The 20,347-nt window shown below is 51.9% G+C and overlaps 2 protein-coding genes across 3 annotated transcripts; one reads left to right on the forward strand and one right to left on the reverse strand.

Annotated features, from left to right (window-relative positions):
- Positions 1-315: 315 nt before the first annotated feature.
- Positions 316-2,788, forward strand: RASD1 (ras related dexamethasone induced 1). Of its 2 annotated transcripts, XM_086686216.1 has the most exons (3): positions 316-505; positions 867-1,305; positions 1,536-2,788. In XM_086686216.1, exons 2-3 carry the CDS (start codon positions 1,020-1,022, stop codon positions 2,087-2,089), a joined length of 840 nt encoding a protein of 279 aa, XP_086542342.1. In that variant the 5' UTR covers positions 316-505; positions 867-1,019; the 3' UTR covers positions 2,090-2,788. The 2 variants fall into 2 exon arrangements, with proteins under 2 accessions (XP_086542342.1, XP_086542343.1); XM_086686217.1 differs by lacking the exon at positions 316-505 and having other exon boundaries at positions 851-1,305.
- A 1,160-nt stretch (positions 2,789-3,948) lies between these two features.
- MED9 (mediator complex subunit 9) lies at positions 3,949-18,429 on the reverse strand. Its single transcript, XM_025920437.2, has 2 exons — positions 18,132-18,429; positions 3,949-5,900 (listed from the first exon to the last, which is right to left on the reverse strand). The coding sequence occupies exons 1-2, from the start codon at positions 18,356-18,358 to the stop codon at positions 5,684-5,686; spliced, it is 444 nt and encodes a 147-aa protein (XP_025776222.1). The 5' UTR covers positions 18,359-18,429; the 3' UTR covers positions 3,949-5,683.
- Between the last annotated feature and the right edge of the window lie 1,918 nt (positions 18,430-20,347).

Consider the following 20,347-nt stretch of genomic DNA (forward strand, 5'->3'; position numbering starts at 1 on the left):
CAGGAAAAGGATGCGGATGCGGACAGCCCCCGCCCGAAAATCCCTGCCCGGCTTCAGAGCATCCCCGGCTGGGCGAAAGGAGACGCTGAGGCCCGCAGTAGAGCGCGGGGCGGTGAACGGCTCATGTCGGATCCCGGCCTGGAACCTCGCGCCCCGCGTCTCCGCAGACCCCCACCCTGCCGCTCGTTCCCCGTTCCCCGTTGCCCGCTCCAGCCCGGAGAGCGGCGCCCGCGGCCTGCCTGCTGCGCCCGCGGGGCCTCTGCTGCCCTCTGGCGGCCAGAGCGCGCAGCGCCGACCTCGGCGCCAACGCTGCCTCCGGGGAACAGGAGCGCGCTTGCAGACGGGAAGGGGGCTTCGGCGGGGGCTGGTTCTCCGTACGGTGGAGAGAAGGTGGGTACGCAAGGGCCTGCGCAAGGGGCCTAGCCCTGCTTAGCGCCTGCGATCACGCCGCTGCTATGACTGGACTGCTGTTGTTACTCTCTGGGTAAACTGAGGCCCAAAGAGAGTGAGTGTGAGCGTGCGGGTCTGTGTGGGTGCGCGTTTCGGGTGGGGTCCTTGCCCCAAGCCACGAAGGGTCAGAGGCACAGCCGGGACTACAGACCCGACGCCCTTGCGGCTGCTGGGCCCCGCGCGGTGGAAAAAGGGGTCCGCGCGCCCTTAGCCCCAGCGGGACCTGGGACTCGGTTTCTCCCCGCGCGCAGCGGGCGGCAGCGGGCACAGGCCCGCGGAGGTCGCGGGAGGGGCGGCGGGGGCTCGCGGGGCGTGACGCACAGAGGCTGGGAGGGCGCGGGGCGGGGCGGCCACGCAGGCTGCATATAAGGGCGGCCTCCAGGCGCGGAGAACCAGAGCGAGCGACTTTGTGCCAGAGCCGGAGCCGAGCTCGAGCCGGAGCCCAGCCCCAGGCGACACCCCAGCCCGAGCGGAGCGCAGCCTCCCAGCCGCGCAGCGCAGCGCCGCGCCCCCAGCCACCCTCCGTACTTCTCTCGGCCCCGCGTTCGCCCCCGCGGCCCCTCCGCCCAATGAAACTGGCCGCGATGATCAAAAAGATGTGCCCGAGCGACTCGGAGCTGAGTATCCCGGCCAAGAACTGCTACCGCATGGTCATCCTCGGCTCGTCCAAGGTGGGCAAGACGGCCATCGTGTCGCGCTTCCTCACGGGCCGCTTCGAGGACGCCTACACGCCCACCATCGAGGACTTCCACCGCAAGTTCTACTCCATCCGCGGCGAAGTCTACCAGCTCGACATCCTCGACACGTCCGGCAACCACCCGTTCCCCGCCATGCGGCGCCTCTCCATCCTCACTGGTGAGCGCGGGGCCGGTTCGGGCGGCGGTGGCGGGGAGGGAGCTGCGCCACCGGGAGGGCGGCGACCCCTGGTCCGAGGGCGCCCGGCGAGGGCCGGTCCCGACGCCGCGCGCCACGTGGAGAGGTCCGGGCGTCCCGCGCCGGGGCGGCCCCCCTGTCGGCCCAACTTCAGCTGTCCCCTGGGCCGCCGCCCTCACCGGCTCCTTTTCCGCCCTCCGTGTTCCCCGCAGGAGACGTGTTCATCTTGGTGTTCAGCCTGGACAACCGCGACTCTTTCGAGGAGGTGCAGAGGCTCAAGCAGCAGATCCTCGACACCAAGTCCTGTCTCAAGAACAAAACCAAGGAGAACGTGGACGTGCCGCTGGTCATCTGCGGCAACAAGGGTGATCGGGACTTCTACCGCGAGGTGGAGCAGCGCGAGATCGAGCAGCTGGTGGGCGACGACCCCCAGCGCTGCGCCTACTTCGAGATCTCGGCCAAGAAGAACAGCAGCCTGGACCAGATGTTCCGGGCGCTCTTCGCCATGGCCAAGCTGCCCAGCGAGATGAGCCCGGACCTGCACCGCAAGGTGTCGGTGCAGTACTGCGACGTGCTGCACAAGAAGGCGCTGCGGAACAAGAAGCTGTTGCGAGCCGGCAGCGGCGGCGGGGACCCGGGCGACGCCTTCGGCATCGTGGCGCCCTTCGCCCGCCGGCCCAGCGTGCACAGCGACCTCATGTACATCCGTGAGAAGGCCAGCGGCGGCAGCCAGGCCAAGGACAAGGAGCGCTGCGTCATCAGCTAGGAGCCCCCTGCCCCCAGCCCCCAGTCCCCCCCGCGTCGGTGACCGAACTTGCGGAGGACCTTTTTGTTTCAAAGTCACGTCCGGGCCAGCTCGTGCCCCCCGGGGCCGCGTGCGCGCGGACTAGCGTCTTCCCTCCTCGCGGCCCTGGGCCCGCGCACACTGGGGAGGCACTAATGAAGAAGGGACAGTCATCTGCTCTGGAAGGAAAGAGAACTGGACGAGACTGGGACTCCCCCCCTCCCCCCCTTCCCCGCAGGCGCCTGCCACTCCCGCGACAGGGGGTCGATCACAGGCCGGCGGAGGGTGAATTTGTCTTGTTTCTGACAAAGACAGGAACGGGGGTGGGGGGAGTGAGTTAACCCCTGTTGGGCTTTGAGAAACCTGTCCTGCCCCCTGGAGGGTCAAGACGGGACACCTGGGGCATTATCTTGTCTGTGATCCTGGGTTGCCATGACAGCTACTGAAAGCCTCTGCCCTCCCAAAACTTAAGGAGGTGCGGGTCAGATCATAGCCAAGTGACTTGTTTACACGAGTGTGTGAAATTGCACAAAGGAAAACAAAACACACACCTTGCACTTTAAAAGTTCTGATGTCATCGTGGACATGAACAAAATCTTACCCAGCTGTTTGTACCGTGTGTGTGTGACCGTCCTTAAAGTTATTGTTACTGTTTTTATAAAATAAAATAATTTAAAACAGTCATGCTTTCTTTGCTTTTGGAAATGGCTCAGGTACAGAAGGGTGAGAAGGGAGGGGTGGGGTTTTTACTTCTGTGGCAGACTGGAGATGACCCTGGCCTTTTGAAAATATCCCCCCCCCCCCCCCCACCCACCTCCATGGGAGAAATGGCTCCAAAAAAGCTCCAGATGATTGGGCCAAAGCCCATCTATGTGGGAATGGTTCCTTAGAAAGCCAGGACGGTGAAGGGTTCTGGTCCTTGCTAGAGCTGCAGCCACAAAGGGCCTCTGGGATGTGTCCCAGCTGTTTTGTCCTAGACTCCCTACAGGCCCAGGGCAATGAAACGTCCTCAAACCTGCAACCCACAGTCGGCCTGAGGTGTCACTAGGGCCCTGCTTTACCAAAGGAAACGGAGCCTTGAGAGACCAATCCAGTGTAAGAACCGTGTAAGAACTGTAAGAACCATGTCCCCCAACTCCTCTCCGGGGCCTGCCACGTGGCTGTCTGGAGACAGTTCAAGATCCCCTGGCCACATGCGCCCCTCCAGCCCCTGGAAGCACATCGCTGCCAGCGCTTTCTCCACCTCCCGGTCTCCCCTCGCCAGTTGAGGGAACCCGTTCCCGGCTCGGGACCCAGCTCTCCCTGCCACTTGTAACTGCAAGTTCGGGGCAAGGGACACCTGCCAAGCCCCAAATTCGTCGCCCCCGAATTATAGAGAACACCCTCTGCGTGGGGTTGCCATGAGGAGTGAGGTGTTTGCAGAGTACTTAGCACAAGTGCTGCTACCCAGTAATGCAAACCATCGGTGGTCTCGAGAGGTGCTCGGCCCTGGGAAGGGCATTCAGTACTGTCCCAGGGAGCGGTTTCAGCCCTGCCCTGGTCAGGGCTGTTCCCTGCCACGACTGGACTCCCCTCCGGGCCCAGGGCCAGTCCCAGGCGGGAGGGATGACCCACCAGGCCAGCTGCGTCCGTCCTCGGGGCCAGACGCAGCTCCGTAGGGAAGTAATTCTGTTTTTACTCTGGTTTTGGCGTGTACGTGCCGAGGGGGAGGGGGTGCAGAGTGGAGGTTCTCACAGTTTGTTCTCTCTCCTCTAAGCAAAATGAACATCTTCCCTCTCAACTATCCAAGACAGGTGTCCTATAATGAATTTCTCAGTACAGAAACCAAGATGTCCTGAGAGCAGAGTACAAGTTCTTTTAATTATACTCTTGAAAAACGCCGTAAGTCAAAACCCTGGAATACAGGAAAGGCTCGGTCTCTGCCCCAGGGAGAGCCCTGGTCTGTTTCAGCCTTGCAGAAAGGCCCCGGGGGTCTTGTAGTTCCGTGTGCTTCGTATTTGGTCAGAGCCTTAAAACTGGCCCATACGCTGCTCTGAGATTTTGCGAAAATAACTGATTCAGTTAAATAACAGTCTCCAGGGGGAACTGGTCTAAGAGGTGACCACTACCCACCTCAATTCAGAGCCTGTTCTGCCCGAGGCCACTGAAACCGGATACCCCCCTTCACAGGTCCGCAGGTCAACACAAATGGGGCCCCTGCTAAAAACATCTTCAACCAATATTCCTGCCAAAGAGGTCAGCTGGCAGGCATCTGTTAAGCCCCCTACTTGGTCAGCACAGCTTATGTGCCCATTTCTAGATCTAACCAATACGTAGTTACTTCTCCCCTCATCTTTGACAGTCAAGGGAAGAGCGCAGAAATAAGGGTCCCATCTGGCAGAAATGAGGGGTGTTATCAACATTTATGAACCAGAACTGGGCTGTAGACCTTCCGGGTGTAGGCTATCCCCGCGCCTTCAGAACGATCCAGAACCATACCCTCACACCTGGCTGAGGGGTGATCAGAGCTGTCACTCAGAGCTGCAATTCTCCGAGCAAAGAGCACATCACGATCGCCTCTGTCTGCGGTGCAGCGAATGTTGGTGGCTGACTCTTCAGTGACCAGGCCAGAGGGGAAACTGAGTTTTTAAACCAGGACCACAGGAATCTGAAACGCTGGAAGAGGCAAGGCCCGCTCACCTGGGAACCTGTGTGAGCCTGTGCAGAAACAACACTACCCTCCGGCCCCGTGGGCAGCACTGTGGGGTCTGAAGTGGGCTGGTCCTTCGTGAGCAAGAAAACGACTGAAGGGGACGGAGACAAAGGGAGCAAGACCTACAAGTAACAAGAACACGTAGGTGGCAGAGAACCTGGAGACGGGGGCTGCCCAGGGCTCTGGGTTGACGCCCCCCAAAGACACAGCTACATTCACCGGCTCAAACATAAAAGGGAACAAACTATTCTGGGGAGCGGGAGGAGGGAGGAAACCACCTGTAGTCTTTGAAAACAGTATTCGCTGCCTCACGGCTTTCTTTTACCGTTTTAAACCCGTGCCGTCTGAGCGTGGCCCCCATTTGTCCAGTGAATTCTATGCAAATGTTTCATGACACTGCTGTGAAGAGAACAATGTGTACCTGGTACACACTGAGCATACCCAGGGGTGGGAGAAGAGGGAGGGAGGAAGCAAAGAGGAGCGGCCTCCTTCCCCACTGCGCGCTACAGATGTGCCCGCGGAGCCCGAATACACAGCAGATGGCCCCTCCCCGGAGGCAGGGGCAGAACCCTCTACCCACTCCCCAGCCTCCGGGAACAGTCTTCCTTCCACCGGCAGGCACTCGAGTTATTATGCATCTAGACATATGGATATATACTCTACAAGGAGGCCCCGACAAAGCCAAGCTCGCACGCTGGCTCCTCACACTAGTCAATGCCAAGTTCAGCTACGGCAGCAGCCACACCAGCCCCCGCCTCTCCGTTACAGAGTTCACAGCTGGAGTCCGAAAGAGCTATGCTGGGGGGGGGGGGGGGGGGGGGGAACACGGTAAGGCCATGTGCTCTCCCCCTTCTTTCTCGGGCATTCCTGGAAGCCAGCCTCATCTACTCCTTGGGGATCTCAAACATGCAGAGGCTCTTGTACTTCTGCAGAAGTTCGTTCTTGGTCCTGACTTGCTCTCGGAGGCTGTGCAGCTGCTGCTGCTGCTGCTCGGGACTCAGGTGGATGCCGGGCATGGTGTTGATGACCTTCCGCATCTCCTGGAACTTGGTTTTGAGGGCGTTCAGGTCCTGGTGGATGTCGGGGCTGTCCTTGTCCATACTGCAGGGAGCAGAGGGAGGTCGTTAGCATTCATGGCTCAGAGTGCGGCAACGCCTGGCTTCCTTCCCCTGTACCCCACAGAAGTCGCTGTCTTCCTACGTCATCTTTTAGAATGCCTTGTTTTCTATGTCCCCTCACTAGGCTGTGCACCCCCCACAGGACAGGGACCAGGTGCTGGGCTCACAACCCGCTCAAATGTAAAAGGAAACAAACTATTTCGGGGCGGGGGGTGGGGGGGTGGGGGGGAGGAGGGAGGAAGCCACCCTGTAGTCTTTCAAAACAATATTCATTGTCTCACGGCTTTCTTTTACCGTTTTGGTGACAGCTGCTCACTAAAGGCACCCCCACACCTAGCACTGCCATCGCAGCTCCTCTCGGTGCACCCGCAAAATTAGACGCTGACACTGCATTAGCTCCGAGGGCAGGGACTGTGTCTGCCATGTTCAGAGCTGTATCCCCAGCCCCCGGGCGCTGTAGGCACTCATGTAACATTTGTTGCAAGAATGAATGCACACATCATTACCAACACCGGGGGGGAAGGAAATGGCAAGCAAAACTTGCTGAAATACTACATTTCTTCGAATTTGAGACATTTCCAGGCCAATCAGGAAACCTTATCAGCTAGCAAGAGCTAATTTTAGCTGATGTTTTGATGCTTGAACCTGTTAACATAAGCACCCATTTCCACGGAGCTATTCATACATTTTAAATTAGTTACAAGCTATTGGAAATTTTTCAGCAGGTACCAAGCTTCTCCTACCAGTCATGTAAATTCCTTGCCTTCGGGTCAAGCTCATTTTAAAGACAGGATCATTCGCTTCATCTTCCAGCTAGCTATTGTCAGCTGCCCAGAGATCCGGGCTCCCCTTGTCACTACTAAATTAACAACAGGAACAAAACCTTCACCTAAGATCAAAGAAACAGACTGTCGGTTGCTCCTGTACATTTTTTAAAAATGAGCGAGTGGATGAGCTTTTGCAAACAAACAGTTGGGACTGAAACTAAAAGCCAACTCGGTAAGCTGTGCTAAAAGTCACCCTTTGAGGCGTAGGAGGGAGAAAACTGTCAATGATCATTTATTTTTTTTAATAAGCGTCCATCCCTGATGGGAAATTTCAACCCAGATGGTGCTAATTCATGTTTATTATTCATCATGTCTCTGCTTACGCAGACAGAATATCCATCTTCCCTGGTGATCCACTGGGTACGCTCACACCCAGCAAATGAGAGGGCCCTGTTCGCTATTTCCCAATAGCTCTAACTCAGAGGCAAGAGATAGAGAATCGCTCATTCTAGGGACTGTTAACCAGCCAAACATTTCTTGTCATTTGATGCCCTCGCTTTAAATATACAGTTTACGCGAGTTCGAGCCCCGCGTCGGGCTCTGGGCTGATGGCTCAGAGCCTGGAGCCTGCTTCCGATTCTGTGTCTCCCTCTCTCTCTGCCCCTCCCCCGCTCATGCTGTGTCTCTCTCTGTCTCAAAAATAAATAAAACGTTAAAAAAAATTAAAAAAAAATATACAGTTAATGGTACACCTTATCCCAGTTTCTAGGGAGGAGTAATTGGTATTCACGAGACTTGTAAATCATTTAGAAAGAAGCAAAGGGGGGGGTATCTTTTATTTTAATCATTTTAGATCTCAGCTCAAATCTACCACTCTGCATGGAATCCATCTGGATCTCTGAAATCATTATACTTGGGTGGCATATGTGTTAACACATTGTTACGAATGTAAGTCCCAAGGGAGTTTTGAAATTAAAAAAAAAAAAATACAGTTTTAAGAAAACTGATGGACATCATCAGTCTGAAAGGACCCGGTAAAAGCAAACAAATGAAAATACATAAAATGAGAATTTGCACAGAAGCAATGACAGTTCAGGTCTGGAAGCAAAACATAACCTGGCCCCCAAAGAAGATTTCACTCTGAAAGAAAAAGTGGGCCAGGCTTAGGATGCTCGCTTCTGAAAACCCCTGAATCTCAAGGGTTGCCCATATCCTTTACCCGGTGAACTTTCGGTAAAGGAGCCCCGTAAAAGCTTGCCTGGAGGGAAGCTATGGGGAAAGGGGGGCACGCAGCCTACAGCAAAGGCCCCTGCTGCCAGCTTCTCAGCCTGCCCTAGTTGGTGAAGGTAAATAACCCAGAGCTCCTGGAGCGAGGAAAACACTCTATTCAGGAACTGGCTCGAACCAAGCGAGAACCTGCTAGGCCAGGATGACTGTGAAATACTCGCACCAAAAGAAAAGAGGCCCAAATATTGAGTGAATAAAGGCAGAAGGCTCCAAGTGGGCCTGCCTTTGTGTTCAATGTTAGTCATCAGCCAACTTTAGAAGGGGGGGGTGGGGGTGGTGGGGAACAAAAAACAAAAAAACAAGGAGACTAGGCCAGGCCGAGAAGCACAAAAATTGTGCAAGTAAGGGCCAGGTTAGGGAACTTTGGTCCTGCTTGCAGGAGTTTTGAAAAGGTGGACAAAAATACTACTGCTGTGGCTTGATTGACAGGCCACTTCTTCTCCATCTTTTGAGCACACCCTGGGCGATACTCGGCATCATGTGCACACAGACATTCTGTATGTGTGTCACCAGCCTCGGGGCAAACATCACAGGCTTTGGAAGGTGGCCTAAGAATGGTGCTGAGCGCAGCGCAGCTTCAGGTTTTAGTACGGGTGCTTTGGGACTTGAAGACGCCAGCTGGCATCAGCTGGGCAAGTGTGTCCACTGGTAACTTAGAAGCAAAGGGAACCCAGCCGGTCACTGAAGCCAACCTCCTCCCAAACTTGAGACCACGCGGTAGCATGACCCCTTCCCATTTCTTCCTCCTCAAAATGTCTGTGACCCCCCCAGTGTCACGCCCCCACTGTCCTATAGCTGACCCACCCTGGGACCAGTCCTTCTCACCCTCTCCTCCTTTCACGCTGCTTCAGAGACTGGAGTCTTTCTAAACCAGTGGTGGTGCCGGTGGCGGGGGAGGGGGAGGCTGTTGTTTTTACTTAATAGGTGCTTGAGGGAAAACCAGTTAAAAAAAACAGACTCCAAGGCTTAGAAAAGGAAGGTCCCTCTAATCCATGTTCCAGAGATAACCTCTGTTAACATGGGATACGTACTGCTCCGGACTGCTTCAAAACATACAGACTTTTTTGTTACTTGCTTTGACAAAAATGTTACCATTCTTGCTTTTTTCACTTAAATTGCACCTTGGATGTCTTCCCATGTTACCACATGTACAATTATGCAGCTAAATTATTTGGCTATTGATGGGAATTTGGATGTTTGTAACTTACCACTTGCAATCAGAATGCCAACGGACCTTCTGTACCTATATCCGTAAGTACTTGTGCACGTATTTTGATAAGATGATTTCTCAGAAGTGAATTTCTAGGTTGAAGGTTGTGTGCATTACCATTTTTGACAGACTGCCAAAATGCCCTCCAAAAACACTGTACCATGACCATGGACACGACGCTTGTCCCTCACACCCTCAACGACGCTGTTACACAGCCAGCAGCCGTTGGTATTTTCCCTGCTTCGGTTCTGCCAGCGCCCAAGAGGGGCTCTGAACCTCCTACCCTTGCTTTTATCTGCCCACAGGATTACATGTGAAAAATGTTCCCTTTAGGAAGAGGCAACAAAAGGCTCTGCTGCTAAAAGAAACTTGAAAAAAAACACTGCTCTACAGAATAGCCCAGAATGTGTTCATCCACTTCGACCTCTTCAGATGCCAACAACTCCCAGCATGCCCTCCTTCCTGAATTTCAGGACCCTTGTGCCAACGGTTCCTGCACGTTTTCTCCCTGGAGTCTGGGGGCACCTGCAAATGTCCAAAGTGGACCCCCAGCCTCCTCGGTACGCCGCATTTCAGATGGAGGGCGCTGAGCTGGAACGCTGTGCCCCACACGTGCGTCCACATGCCCCAATTCCATGTGCTTGATGTGCACCCAGCCTCCAGTCCTGCCCACTCCTCCTCCTTACCCCTGCCTCCTCCTCTCACTGGCACCAATTTCTAGACCCTTCCAGACCTGGGTCCTCTCCTCCTGAAACCCTCTGCCCCACCCACCTCTACAGAATCCAAGTCTGAGCTCAAAAATTCCAAGACAACACCTGCCGGGCAAGTCTGCACTTGAAGGGGCCACTCAGGGCCAGCTACAAGCAGCCTGTGGCCCTTCCAGGCCCAACTTCCCACTCGTCCCCAGACTCCGTGGGCACCGTGCTCCCCGCGGCACCTGTCCTGCCGCACCAGGTCACTGCTGACCTGTGTGCCTGCCTTCGCGGAGCCTGTGTTCCAGGCAGGTGCTCCCTAAAGTATGCTGGATGAACAGAGATGAAGTGGCAGAGGAGGCAACAGGCTTGTAAGCTGGCCCAGAAATAATTCTTCCAAACAGGCTGTAAATATTCCCTGTCTGGGTGCTCCCCCTTTTCACTGGGATTTGCCTGAAGGAGAAATGAAGGGCACAGAGGGCTCCAGTCACATGAGCACAGACAAACCCCAGGGAGCCGGTGGGGTCCTTTCACAGCCTTCTCCACTGATGTGAGGGCTGCTTCCTGCTCAACTGGAGGACAGGCCTCAGCTGGCAGGGAGGGCCGGTCAGATGAAAATAGACCTTGCATCGGAAGAAGCAGCTCAGTAACATCCCGTATCCACGAAAGTGGTCTCGCCTGGGCTCTGAGGTCTTGCTGACCTGCCTCGACAACAAAGGGACTTGTTTTCAGCGATATGGCCCCAGCTTGAGAGGTAAAGGACAACGCTCTGTTCTCGTCACTTAAACTACTTCTGCACTGTCACAGATGGTTCCCCTTTACCTACCCAGCAGCCTAGAACACTTTAAGGAACTAAAAAATTCAACTTGAAAAATTGTTTAAGTACCCACGTTGATAGACTACTTGTACTAGGTGAGCCACAGCCATCAAGGCAAGGTATTGACAATTGCAATTCAGAATTCCTAGGCTGGGACACTTGGTTCCAGACTTAGATTAGATCTGGCAAGTTTGAGGGGGAAAAGCAATGAACTTTCCCTGGTCCAACGAGCCTCATTTTATTCCTCCTTTGTTCTACATGTACTTCTACAATGTGATTTCTATCCATGACAGGAAAGGTCTCAAAGAGTTGGGAGTGCTAACATTTCTTACCGGCATAAAACTGACATTTCTCTTTCCCCTTTCCTCATTCTTTAAAATTAACACAAATGTGTAGTTTTAATTATTCATTCAACCACGGGGCAGACAGCAGGAGGGCTGCAAGTCTGTGGAGCCTCTCTCCAGCGCCAGGGAGGTGCATCCCAGCCAGGAAGACAGGAAGTAGGAGTGCTCCCCACCCCTCCCCCTCCCCCTCCCCGCACCTGCCCTCCAGTGCGGGAGGTGGCCTCTGAGCAGGTCCATAAGCATATGTGGCATTTCCCTGGGCAGAGACAGGGCAGGGGGGCACGGCTGCAGAGGGCCTGGAGTGTGCACAGGGCTGGATGACTCCACGCACACAGAGGCACTAGGATCACAGCGACTCGCTCTGGGGCTCTGGGCTCTCTGCTGCGTGGTCCAGGCAAGCCTCTGAAGAAGGTCCACACAGAGGCCTGAATGGAGTGATACCAGCTGGGAAGGACAGTATGGGAAGAGGAGGGAGCCCTAGAGACTGGTGAGCAGAGAGAAATTAAACTGATAACACGTACAGGATGAATTAGAGACAGGAGAGATAAAGGCAGTTTCTAATTAAGTTTCTAATTAAGAAGAAACTAAATAAGATCCATGGGGCGCCTGGGAGGCTCAGCTGGTTAAGTGTCCAGCTCATGGTCTCACAGTTTGTGAGTTCGAGCCCCGCGTCGGGCTCTTTGCTGGCGGCTCAGAGCCTGGAGCCTGCTTCGGATTCTGTGTCTCCCTCTCTGTCTGCTCCTCCCCTGATCGTGCTCTGTCTCTCTCTCTCTCTCAAAAAATAAATAATAAACATTAAAATAAAATTTAAGAAGTGACTGTAAGATCCAAAAATGAGGTTGGAAGACCTGGACCATGAGTGTTATCAACAGACTTGGAGGTAAAGGGACAGATTCCAGCCTAAATGTTCCACTAACCAAATCTCAGCATTTCAGCATTTCCTAGCATCTCAGACCAGCTACAGGAAGCAGGCCAGGAAAGGTCAAGGTGCTATGGGTAAATGTTGCCAAGAAAGGAAAGAGGGAAGAGCAGCCTGGAGAGATCATTAAATGTGCCATGAAGATTTAAGAAGTAAAACAGTTTGGTGCTGGAGAACAGAATGTCCAGAAGTAGAACAGAACACATATGGGGATTCAGTGCACGAAAAAGGCGGCGACTCAAGCAGAGAAAACAATGAATATTCAGTCAGAGAAGTGGGAAGATGAAAAAGCAGGGCCCCCTTCTTTCCATCAAAATAAATTCCAGAAGCTTCACAGAACTGAAAGTAAAAAATGAAACCGTAAAAGTCCTAGGAAAAGGGGATCAATATTTATCGTTTTATCAGAGTGGGAAGGCCTTTCTAGTAAGGACCAAAATTCAGAAGCCATAAAGGTAAGGCTTACGAAATCTGCCCACAGAAAATGGTATGATTCCAAATGACAAAAACAAACAAACAAACAAAAACCAGGAACAAAGGCAAAAGAAGAGGAACAACTTGGGGAAAATATTTACAATACACTTGACAGACAAAGGCATACCTTCCCCGCTGTACAAAGAGCACATTAAAAGAGGCACGACCTAATAGGAAGTGGGCAGTTTGCGGGGGGGAAAAAATACAAATGACATAACAAGTTGCATACGAAAAGATGCTTATGTGATAATGCAAGACACGGATCAATACGACATATCCTCTCTGACCTATCAGATCAGCCCCAGTGAAAAAGCTGAATGCGGAGGGCAGGGATACGGGGGGAAAGACACAAATACACTGCTGGTAAAGCACACACTGGCACATTCTTTCTGAATTTGCTAGTTGTGATCCAAATTTTAAATTCACATATCCCTGTGCTAGAAATTTACTCTAGAGACTCTCAAGAGTTTACAAGACGGCATTTACAAAGAGGGTCAGTGCAGCTCTGAGTGCAACAGCAAAAAGCCGGAGACCACGGAGTGCCCTTGGGGAGGGAACTGTTGACAGAAAGGACAGCATGGTCATGAAATGGAGGGCGGTACAGTTTGGGGACCCGGGAGGGAGGTGGAGGAGGGGAGGGACAGGCCCAGTTGTCACTTTGTATCTGTGGGTTGCTCTTTGAATCTATCTACAACTGAAAGTTTTAATTTTTTTTACAACGGTAATCTTTATGTATTTTTTTTAAGTTTATTTGTTTTGAGAGAAACAGAGTGTGCAAGTGCGCACGTGACTCGGGGAGGGGCAAAGAGAGGGGGAGGGGGAGAGAGAGAGAGAGAGAGAGAGAGCAAATCCCAAGCAGGCTCCATGGTGTCCTCGCAGAGCCTGACTCGGGGGCCTCACTTGCGAACCGTGAGATCATGACCTAAGCCGAAATCAAGAGCTGACTGAGCCACCTAGGTGCCACTACAACTGTAGCGGGTTTTTTTTTTTTTTTTTTTTTAATTTTTTTGTTTTAACATTTATTTAGTTTCGAGAGAGAGAGAGAGAGACCGAATGGGAGAGGGGCAGAGAGAGAGGGAAGGAGACGCAGAATCCAAAGTAAGCTCCAGGCTCTGAGCTGTCAGCACAGAGCCCGACGTGGGGCTTGAACTCATGAACCGCAAAATCATGACCTGAGCCGAAGTCAGATGCTTAACCGACTGAGCCACACAGGTGCCCCAACAACTGTTAATTTAAAAAAAAAAGCTCTCTGGATGGTAGATTTCTGGGCCATTTTGGGTTAATCGAAGGAGTCCAGTCTACAGGATTGTGATTTGGAGAAACGGCTAAGAGGATGTCGCCCTCTTCACTTAGCGATGGCTGTGAGTGAAAATGAAAAATGAAAAACGCCTGTTCCCTCCATTCCGGCAATTCTACCGCTGAGGGTTCGCCTCCTCATAAACGTTCTCAAATACAAGGGTGCTTCCCGGGGTGGCCGGCAACGGCAATAACCAGGAAAACCCACGAGTATCCGTGAACAGAACACTGGCTACGTAACTGGTGGTGCAGCCACCTTACTGGGGAAGGCCTTCGTGTGTGAGAAAGGAAAGGTGTCCAAAACGGACTAACAAGTGCAAAACAAACACAGTACGGTATGATCTCAGTTTCCAGAAATTTTTTAAAAGACACGCATATACGGTTCCTGCCAGGATCCTCACAATTAGTAGAAGTTACGACTGGTGAGGGAACTTCACACGATTCTGAGTTTGCAACTGTGACTTTTGTGTACCTGAGGGTGCAGTACTCTGAATTCTTTATGAGAAGAGAAGGCCTAAGCTCACGGCAGCGTCTTTCTTCCTCACCTGGCCAAGGAGTAAACACGTAATAAAAGGGCCCCTGGGGAAGCTACAGGGGAGGAAGAGATCCAGGGCCTGCATGACCGAGAGGGTCCTGGCCCTCACCGCCTCCGGCCAGGCCTGCCAGGACGGCGTCCTCACTGGCTTCCAGGCAGAGAAGCCACCTCCATCTGGAGCACTAATCTGACTCCATGGCCGGAAGTCCTCACTAGCTCCCCATTCCCCAGAGGACAGAACGACCGTGCAGGTGGGGGACATGTGGTCCTGGGCGCGCTGGCTCTTCCCGGCCCTCCAGTTTTCCCTCCCTTGGCCTCGCGCTTCTGCCCCAGCCCCACCCCCACCCCCAAGAGGCCGCTGCATCACGTCCTTGCCCCCGCTCTTCCTCCTCCCTTTCATAATTTAGGACTCCCCACTGGCATCCATCCCAACAAGGCTTCCGACTCCTCCAGGCTTCCCAAGGCCTCCTCTGCCTTCACCGGCCCTACCACAGTCTGTCTCCTTTCCTCATTAGCCTAAAGACCCAAATACACGCCAATACGTATTGTAACATCACATCTCCTAGCTTTTTTTTCACGGCGAAGGCATCTTTCCTTCTCTCTGAGTCATTTTCCTCCGAGTGGATTTTTGCTCTTCTGTTTTGCCCTATCTTTTGCTAGGGCTTTTCTTCACATGCTTGGTGACCTTGGCTGCCCAGTCATAAAGTTAAGAGTAAAATACTATTTGGATTATGTGCATAGTGCACTGCTTTCACTATACTAAATGAACGAAGAAAAAGGCATGATCCTATGATAAAGTGTTGATTTTGACTTGCATCAGATGGGGAGGGGGAAGCTGAATGCGAATAGAAAACATAAATATTTTATATTTTATATTTTAAAAAGCAGGGTATGAATAAATAATGGAGAATATTTTTTTTTTTAAAAGTAAAACACTAAAAGGCTCAGTACAAGCTCTTAGTAAGAGTGATACTTCTTGGGGCACCTGGGTGGCTCAGTCGGTAAAGCATCCGACATCAGCTCAGGTCATGATCTCGCAGTTCGTGAGTTCGAGCCCCATGTCGGGTCCCCTGCTCATTCTCCCTATCTCTTTCAAAATAAATAAATAAACTTAAAAAAAAAAAAAAAAGAGTGATACTTTTAGTTTCTTAAAATGAACTAAGTTCTTTCTTGAGAAGCCCCCAATGTCTTTTCTTTGGGGCTGATCAGACACTCCAGAGGAGGGATCTCGGTCTCTTTGGCTGACGGTCTCGAAGCCAGGTCAGGAAAGAAAGCTAGGGCTGGGTCTCAGAATTCAGTTTGTGAACTTTCTCTTAATCCCTCTTTTCAGGATTGGCTCCCTTTCTCCAACTCCTGCCATGTGCTTGGTGTTCCCCAGTCCAGAGATGCTCTGGCTTATCCTTAAAAATAAATCTTGGGAGAGAGTAACCCTTTGTCTGCCAAGATGGAAGAAGGGTAGTCACCTGTTTGCTTGGAGCGGGGAAGAGAATTATGGGATCTGACTCTTAAACAGACTTTAGGTAATCCTCCTGTTCATAGTTCTACTTCACCTCTGTCTCCAAGAGGGCCCTGGAACTGCCAACTCCTGAGATTCAGGGGGGAAGCCATGGTCAAAGGCAGCTGCTTATGGATGCTTCTTGGGGCTGATGGATGGATGCGCCATTGGCCGTCTATTTTGTGATAACTGCCTCTTCTCCTGTTCTTGTTGGTTTCATTAAACACTCTTCACTGTCCTTTCAGAGGGTACAGAGACAAACATATGTGATCAGCTCACCATCTTTCAAAGAACACTGCTCTTGAGTATACTTCACAACGATCTCATGATTTAAGTATGTTATCCCATTTCACAAGAGAAGAGACTCAGAGAAGCTAAGATCACCTAGCTCGAATACTATAAAACTGTAATCTGAACCCACTGTTTGAAGTCCATTCTTTTTTTTTTCTTAATTTTTTAAATGTTTATTTATTTTTGAGAGAGAGAGACAGAGAGAGAGGGAGGCACAGAATCCGAAGCAGGCTCCAGGCTCTGAGCTGTCAGCACAAAGCCTGACATGGGGCTTGAACCCAGAAACTGGGAGATCATGAACGGAGCTGAAGTCAGATGCTTAACCGACTGAGCCACCCAGGCGTAGGCACCCCTTTTATATTCTTTTTTTTTTTTTTTTTTTTGTAATTTTTCTTTAACGTTTTATTTATTTTTGAGACAGGGAGAGACAGAGCATGAACAGGGGAGGGTCAGAGAGAAGGAGACACAGAATCTGAAACAGGCTCCAGGCTCTGAGCTGTCAGCACAGAGGCCAGTGCGGGACCTGAACCCACGAACCAGGAGATCATGACCTGAGCCGAAGTTGGAGGATTAACCGACCATGCCACTCAGGCGCCCTGAGGTCCATTCTTATTATTCAGGTATTAGAGAGATGAACTAAGGCCTGGGAAGGTTACATATGTACAAAGATTACAAAGCAAGCAAACATCAGTGTGCGGATTTGAATCCCAGACTACCTGACTTCAAAGCCCGTGTTCTTTCTAGTGTGTACCTTACTGCTCCGTGTTTAAGGCCAGCCCAACCCAACTGCTCTACTGGGGTGCAAGAATATACTCTCAGGGGCCCAGGAACTGTCTCTGTGACTGTATACATCTTGTGTTTTCATTTTTCTTAAAACCAATATATTTGGGTGAGTTTGGATAAGCCATTTATAATCCAGCACTGCCCTGGGATTTGGGGTCTGCATTTGTGTTTCTTTGCCATATGTCACTGCTGCCAGGAAGTGCCACTTGAGGACCGCAGGCTAATGAGAACAGAACAGAGTCTGCCTTACCCTATCAACAATACGCTCACGCCAAGTGAAGCCAAACGAAGGCAGGGTCTAATGTGAGAACAAAGGCTTTGCAGTTGTTCGAAAAGTGGTGGAAAAGCATGAAGTCATTCCACAGCAAGTGAATCTAGTCTGGCTAAACTCAAAAGAAGCTGGGCCGTTGACACACTGGACTTTCATATCGTGGGGAGCAATTCCATTTCAGCAAAACATCCAAGAGCACGTTCATGTTCACCTGAATGTTACTATAACAGTAAAACTCTGTTTTAATTTACCTTATTTTGGTTTTTTAATGGCTGAATAAGTTGTTAGTGTCCCTGACCCCTAGTGCCATGTGGATTTAGTAACATGACGGCAAAAATAATTTAGGCAAACATGGGGATCAAGAAGACTTTTGGTTGTACTTTTTTTTTTCCCCCCTTTACAGGGTCAGTTTGAAAACGGGCTGACCTGAAGTCTGGCCAACGGAATGATACATCACCGTCTTTGGCACTCTGTAAGAACACCGCACTCCAGGGCAACTTGTATCTGTGTTTCTTTTAACGATTCCTATCATCGACCCTACAATCTCTTTGAATTATGGGTCATTCCCACTCATGTCTTTTTTTCCGTTCAGACTGGTGAGCAGTGTGGGGGTGGAAAGTTGGCCCTTTTTACGGCGTACACCCCACAGCACTTAGCAGTGTGCCACACAGGGAAGATGACCCACATCGGGTGACAAAACGGAGGCTCAGAGAAGCCTGACCTGCTCCAGATCGCTGGGATGCAAACTTGAGTAGTGACTGCAGAGCCTGTGCATTCAGTCCCTACACTGGCGTCATTTTTAGGAATAGCGCCTGGCAGTCACGAGGTCTGGCAGCTCTCGGGGCTCAACCGTTTGCTGAGCTCACGGTGCGACTAGGTGTGGCCTTGGGAAAGGCCTCTTCCCCCGGGTCTGTTTCCCCGTCGGTAAAATGGGGGTGTATCCGAGAGCACCTCGGCCTCTGAAGCTCTGAAACAGGTGACGAGAAGCGGGGAGAGGGAGGGGCGTGTCGTGGCTGGTCCTCTCTTGGGCTCTTACCATTTGATGATGTTGTGAACCAAAGGTAAAAAGGAGTAATTCTCCTCCTCCTTCACGCCGGCAGGTGACTGAGGCCTCGGCGCCGGCGACTGCTGTGGCTGAGGCGCGGCGACCGGAGGCGGCGGCTGCGAAGGCGGCAGTGGCTTCGTCTCGGGCAGCGGCGGCTCGGCCGGCGGCGGTAACGCATCCTCGGCCTGCCGGCCGGCGGCCACCCCGGCAGAGGCCATGGCGCTCGGGACGCCGCCGGTCAGCAGGACCCCGGCCGTCAGCTCCCCCAAAGCGTCGCGGATTCCAGACGTCACCACCAGGAGCCCGCGGGGCGGGGAGAGGGACTTGGAAGAGGATTGTGCGCGTGCGCACTAGGGCGTGGGCGGGGCGACAGCGCGGGCGGGACAATGGGGCGGTGGGTGGGGCTGCTGTTATTAGGCAAGGGGCGTTTGACGGGTCTGGGTTGGCTTGGATTTGATTGTAAAAGGGAGCAGCTAAATTATTAAGTAGTCAGAAATAGATTTATTTCAGAAATAACATCTTATTCCTATTCCCATGACGAGGAGAGTCCAAAAGTAGCTAAAAAAGGAAGACTGAGATACGTAAGGCTCCACGTGGCCAGCCCTCCAGAAAGCCTCCCAAAGAACCGTCTGGAACCACACGCAGAGTAAACAACTTACCCACTACCTGTTAAGTGTGTGAAGCACTGGGCTCTACGGGCGTTAACAACCTAGCGATGAAGAACCTACAGCTCCTACACCACGCGCGTGCCTCCAGGGGGAGAGGCAGCAAACCCTGACCGAGGAGGTCAGGTCGTGTATGCCTCTAAAAGCTCCGCGTGGCTAGATGGGGAGGAACTAATAATCTAACATTTAATATGCATCTCCTAGATGACAGATGCAATGTTAAATGTGCGGGCAGGGGGTGGGGAAGGCCGTCCTGACTTCGATACAAGGCAGAAGGGGATTGGCTAATGCCGGGAGTAAATATATCCTAGAGGAAAGTCAGTGGTCAGGTATTCTCCATACCTGTGGGCCAGTTCCTTAAGCCCCTAGGTCTCAGTTTCTTTATCTGTAAAATCTTTAGTTCGAGGTCATGGCAGAGAACTGCTTTCTGACTTCAGATCCATGGCTGACTTCCAAAGGTCTGGTTTGCCTCTAGAATCCTAGGCCAAAGGGAAGGGACCCCTGGTGGTTTTGTAATGATACTTCACAAAACAAGTATGATATGGGAGCTGTATAATAAATTTCTGGGCAATGGGACACCCATCCTAAGCTTAGCTAGGGGGTGGGAGAGGTCATGAGCTGGGAAAACCCCAACCTTCCTCAGTTTACCATCAAGGGTCTTAAAGAGAGGCAAGCAGGCCCACGGTCAGGTAGCAAGATGAGCCATAGCACTTAAGAGCAAGGTGGCTATTCCCAAGAAAAGCATCGATGCTAAGGTTTTCAGATGCATCAGGAGAGGTTTACGGAGGCGGATCCCAGGGAAGCCAGAGCGTAGAAGGAAGTACGAAGTTGGAGAGTGTGCTACAGAGGCTCTTTAGTGATGGGCCTTGGTACAGCTTTCTGTGGCAAGAATTGCCCAGAGCACCCCGGAGGAAAAGCAAGGGGAGGGAGGGTCTGCGCGGTTTTCTTCTTGCTACCCATGGACCTCTCCACGTCAGGGAGGAGTTTTAAGAGTTCTGGTAGAGAGTGGAGGAGAAGGGCTTGTTGGGATCAGACCAGGTGTGCTTGAAGAGGCATCTGGGGAAATGGCTTGGAGCCATCTGGGGGAAATAATGATGGGGTAATAATAATAGTAATTACCACAACCACTGTGGAATAAAAATAGGTACAAGGAAGAGTCATGATTGTTATCCCAGTTAATCCACAGAAAAGCTCCAGGAGGCAGATGTTAGTATCTTCATTTCTTAGATGAGGAAACCAAGGCTTATGATGGTTAAGATACTGGCCCCAGGGTCACACAGCTGGCCTGACACCAAATCTCTGGTCTTCACCAACACCTAGGAGACCTCGGGTCTCTACTGGTTCTGTAACTTCATGATTCAAAAGGTTGAAGTGAAGTTTTTATTCAGAATTCAAAAAGCAATCTGATACTCATCGATAACAAACCCATGGCAACCGCACATCATCTTTCCCCTCCCGGTGTGTTTTGTAACTTAATCACAAGTCTCAACTTTATCGTTGGCAGAATAATGAGGACATCTCTTTTAAAAAAACCAAAAAACG

This window comes from Puma concolor, chromosome E1 (genome assembly GCF_028749965.1).
Source record: "Puma concolor isolate L17-30 chromosome E1, mPumCon1.1.hap2, whole genome shotgun sequence".
NCBI classification, from domain to species: domain Eukaryota; kingdom Metazoa; phylum Chordata; class Mammalia; order Carnivora; family Felidae; genus Puma; species Puma concolor.

Bases quoted from the DNA above. Each gene is read 5' to 3' on its own strand.
- RASD1 (XM_086686216.1), top strand. From the start codon at position 1,020: ATGAAACTGGCCGCGATGATCAAAAAGATGTGCCCGAGCGACTCGGAG. The intron at 1,306-1,535 runs GTGAGCGCGGGG...TGTTCCCCGCAG, and splicing joins GCGCCTCTCCATCCTCACTG to GAGACGTGTTCATCTTGGTG.
- MED9 (XM_025920437.2), bottom strand. From the start codon at position 18,358: ATGGCCTCTGCCGGGGTGGCCGCCGGCCGGCAGGCCGAGGATGCGTTA. The intron at 5,901-18,131 runs GTAAGAGCCCAA...TGCTCCCTGCAG, and splicing joins GTTCACAACATCATCAAATG to TATGGACAAGGACAGCCCCG.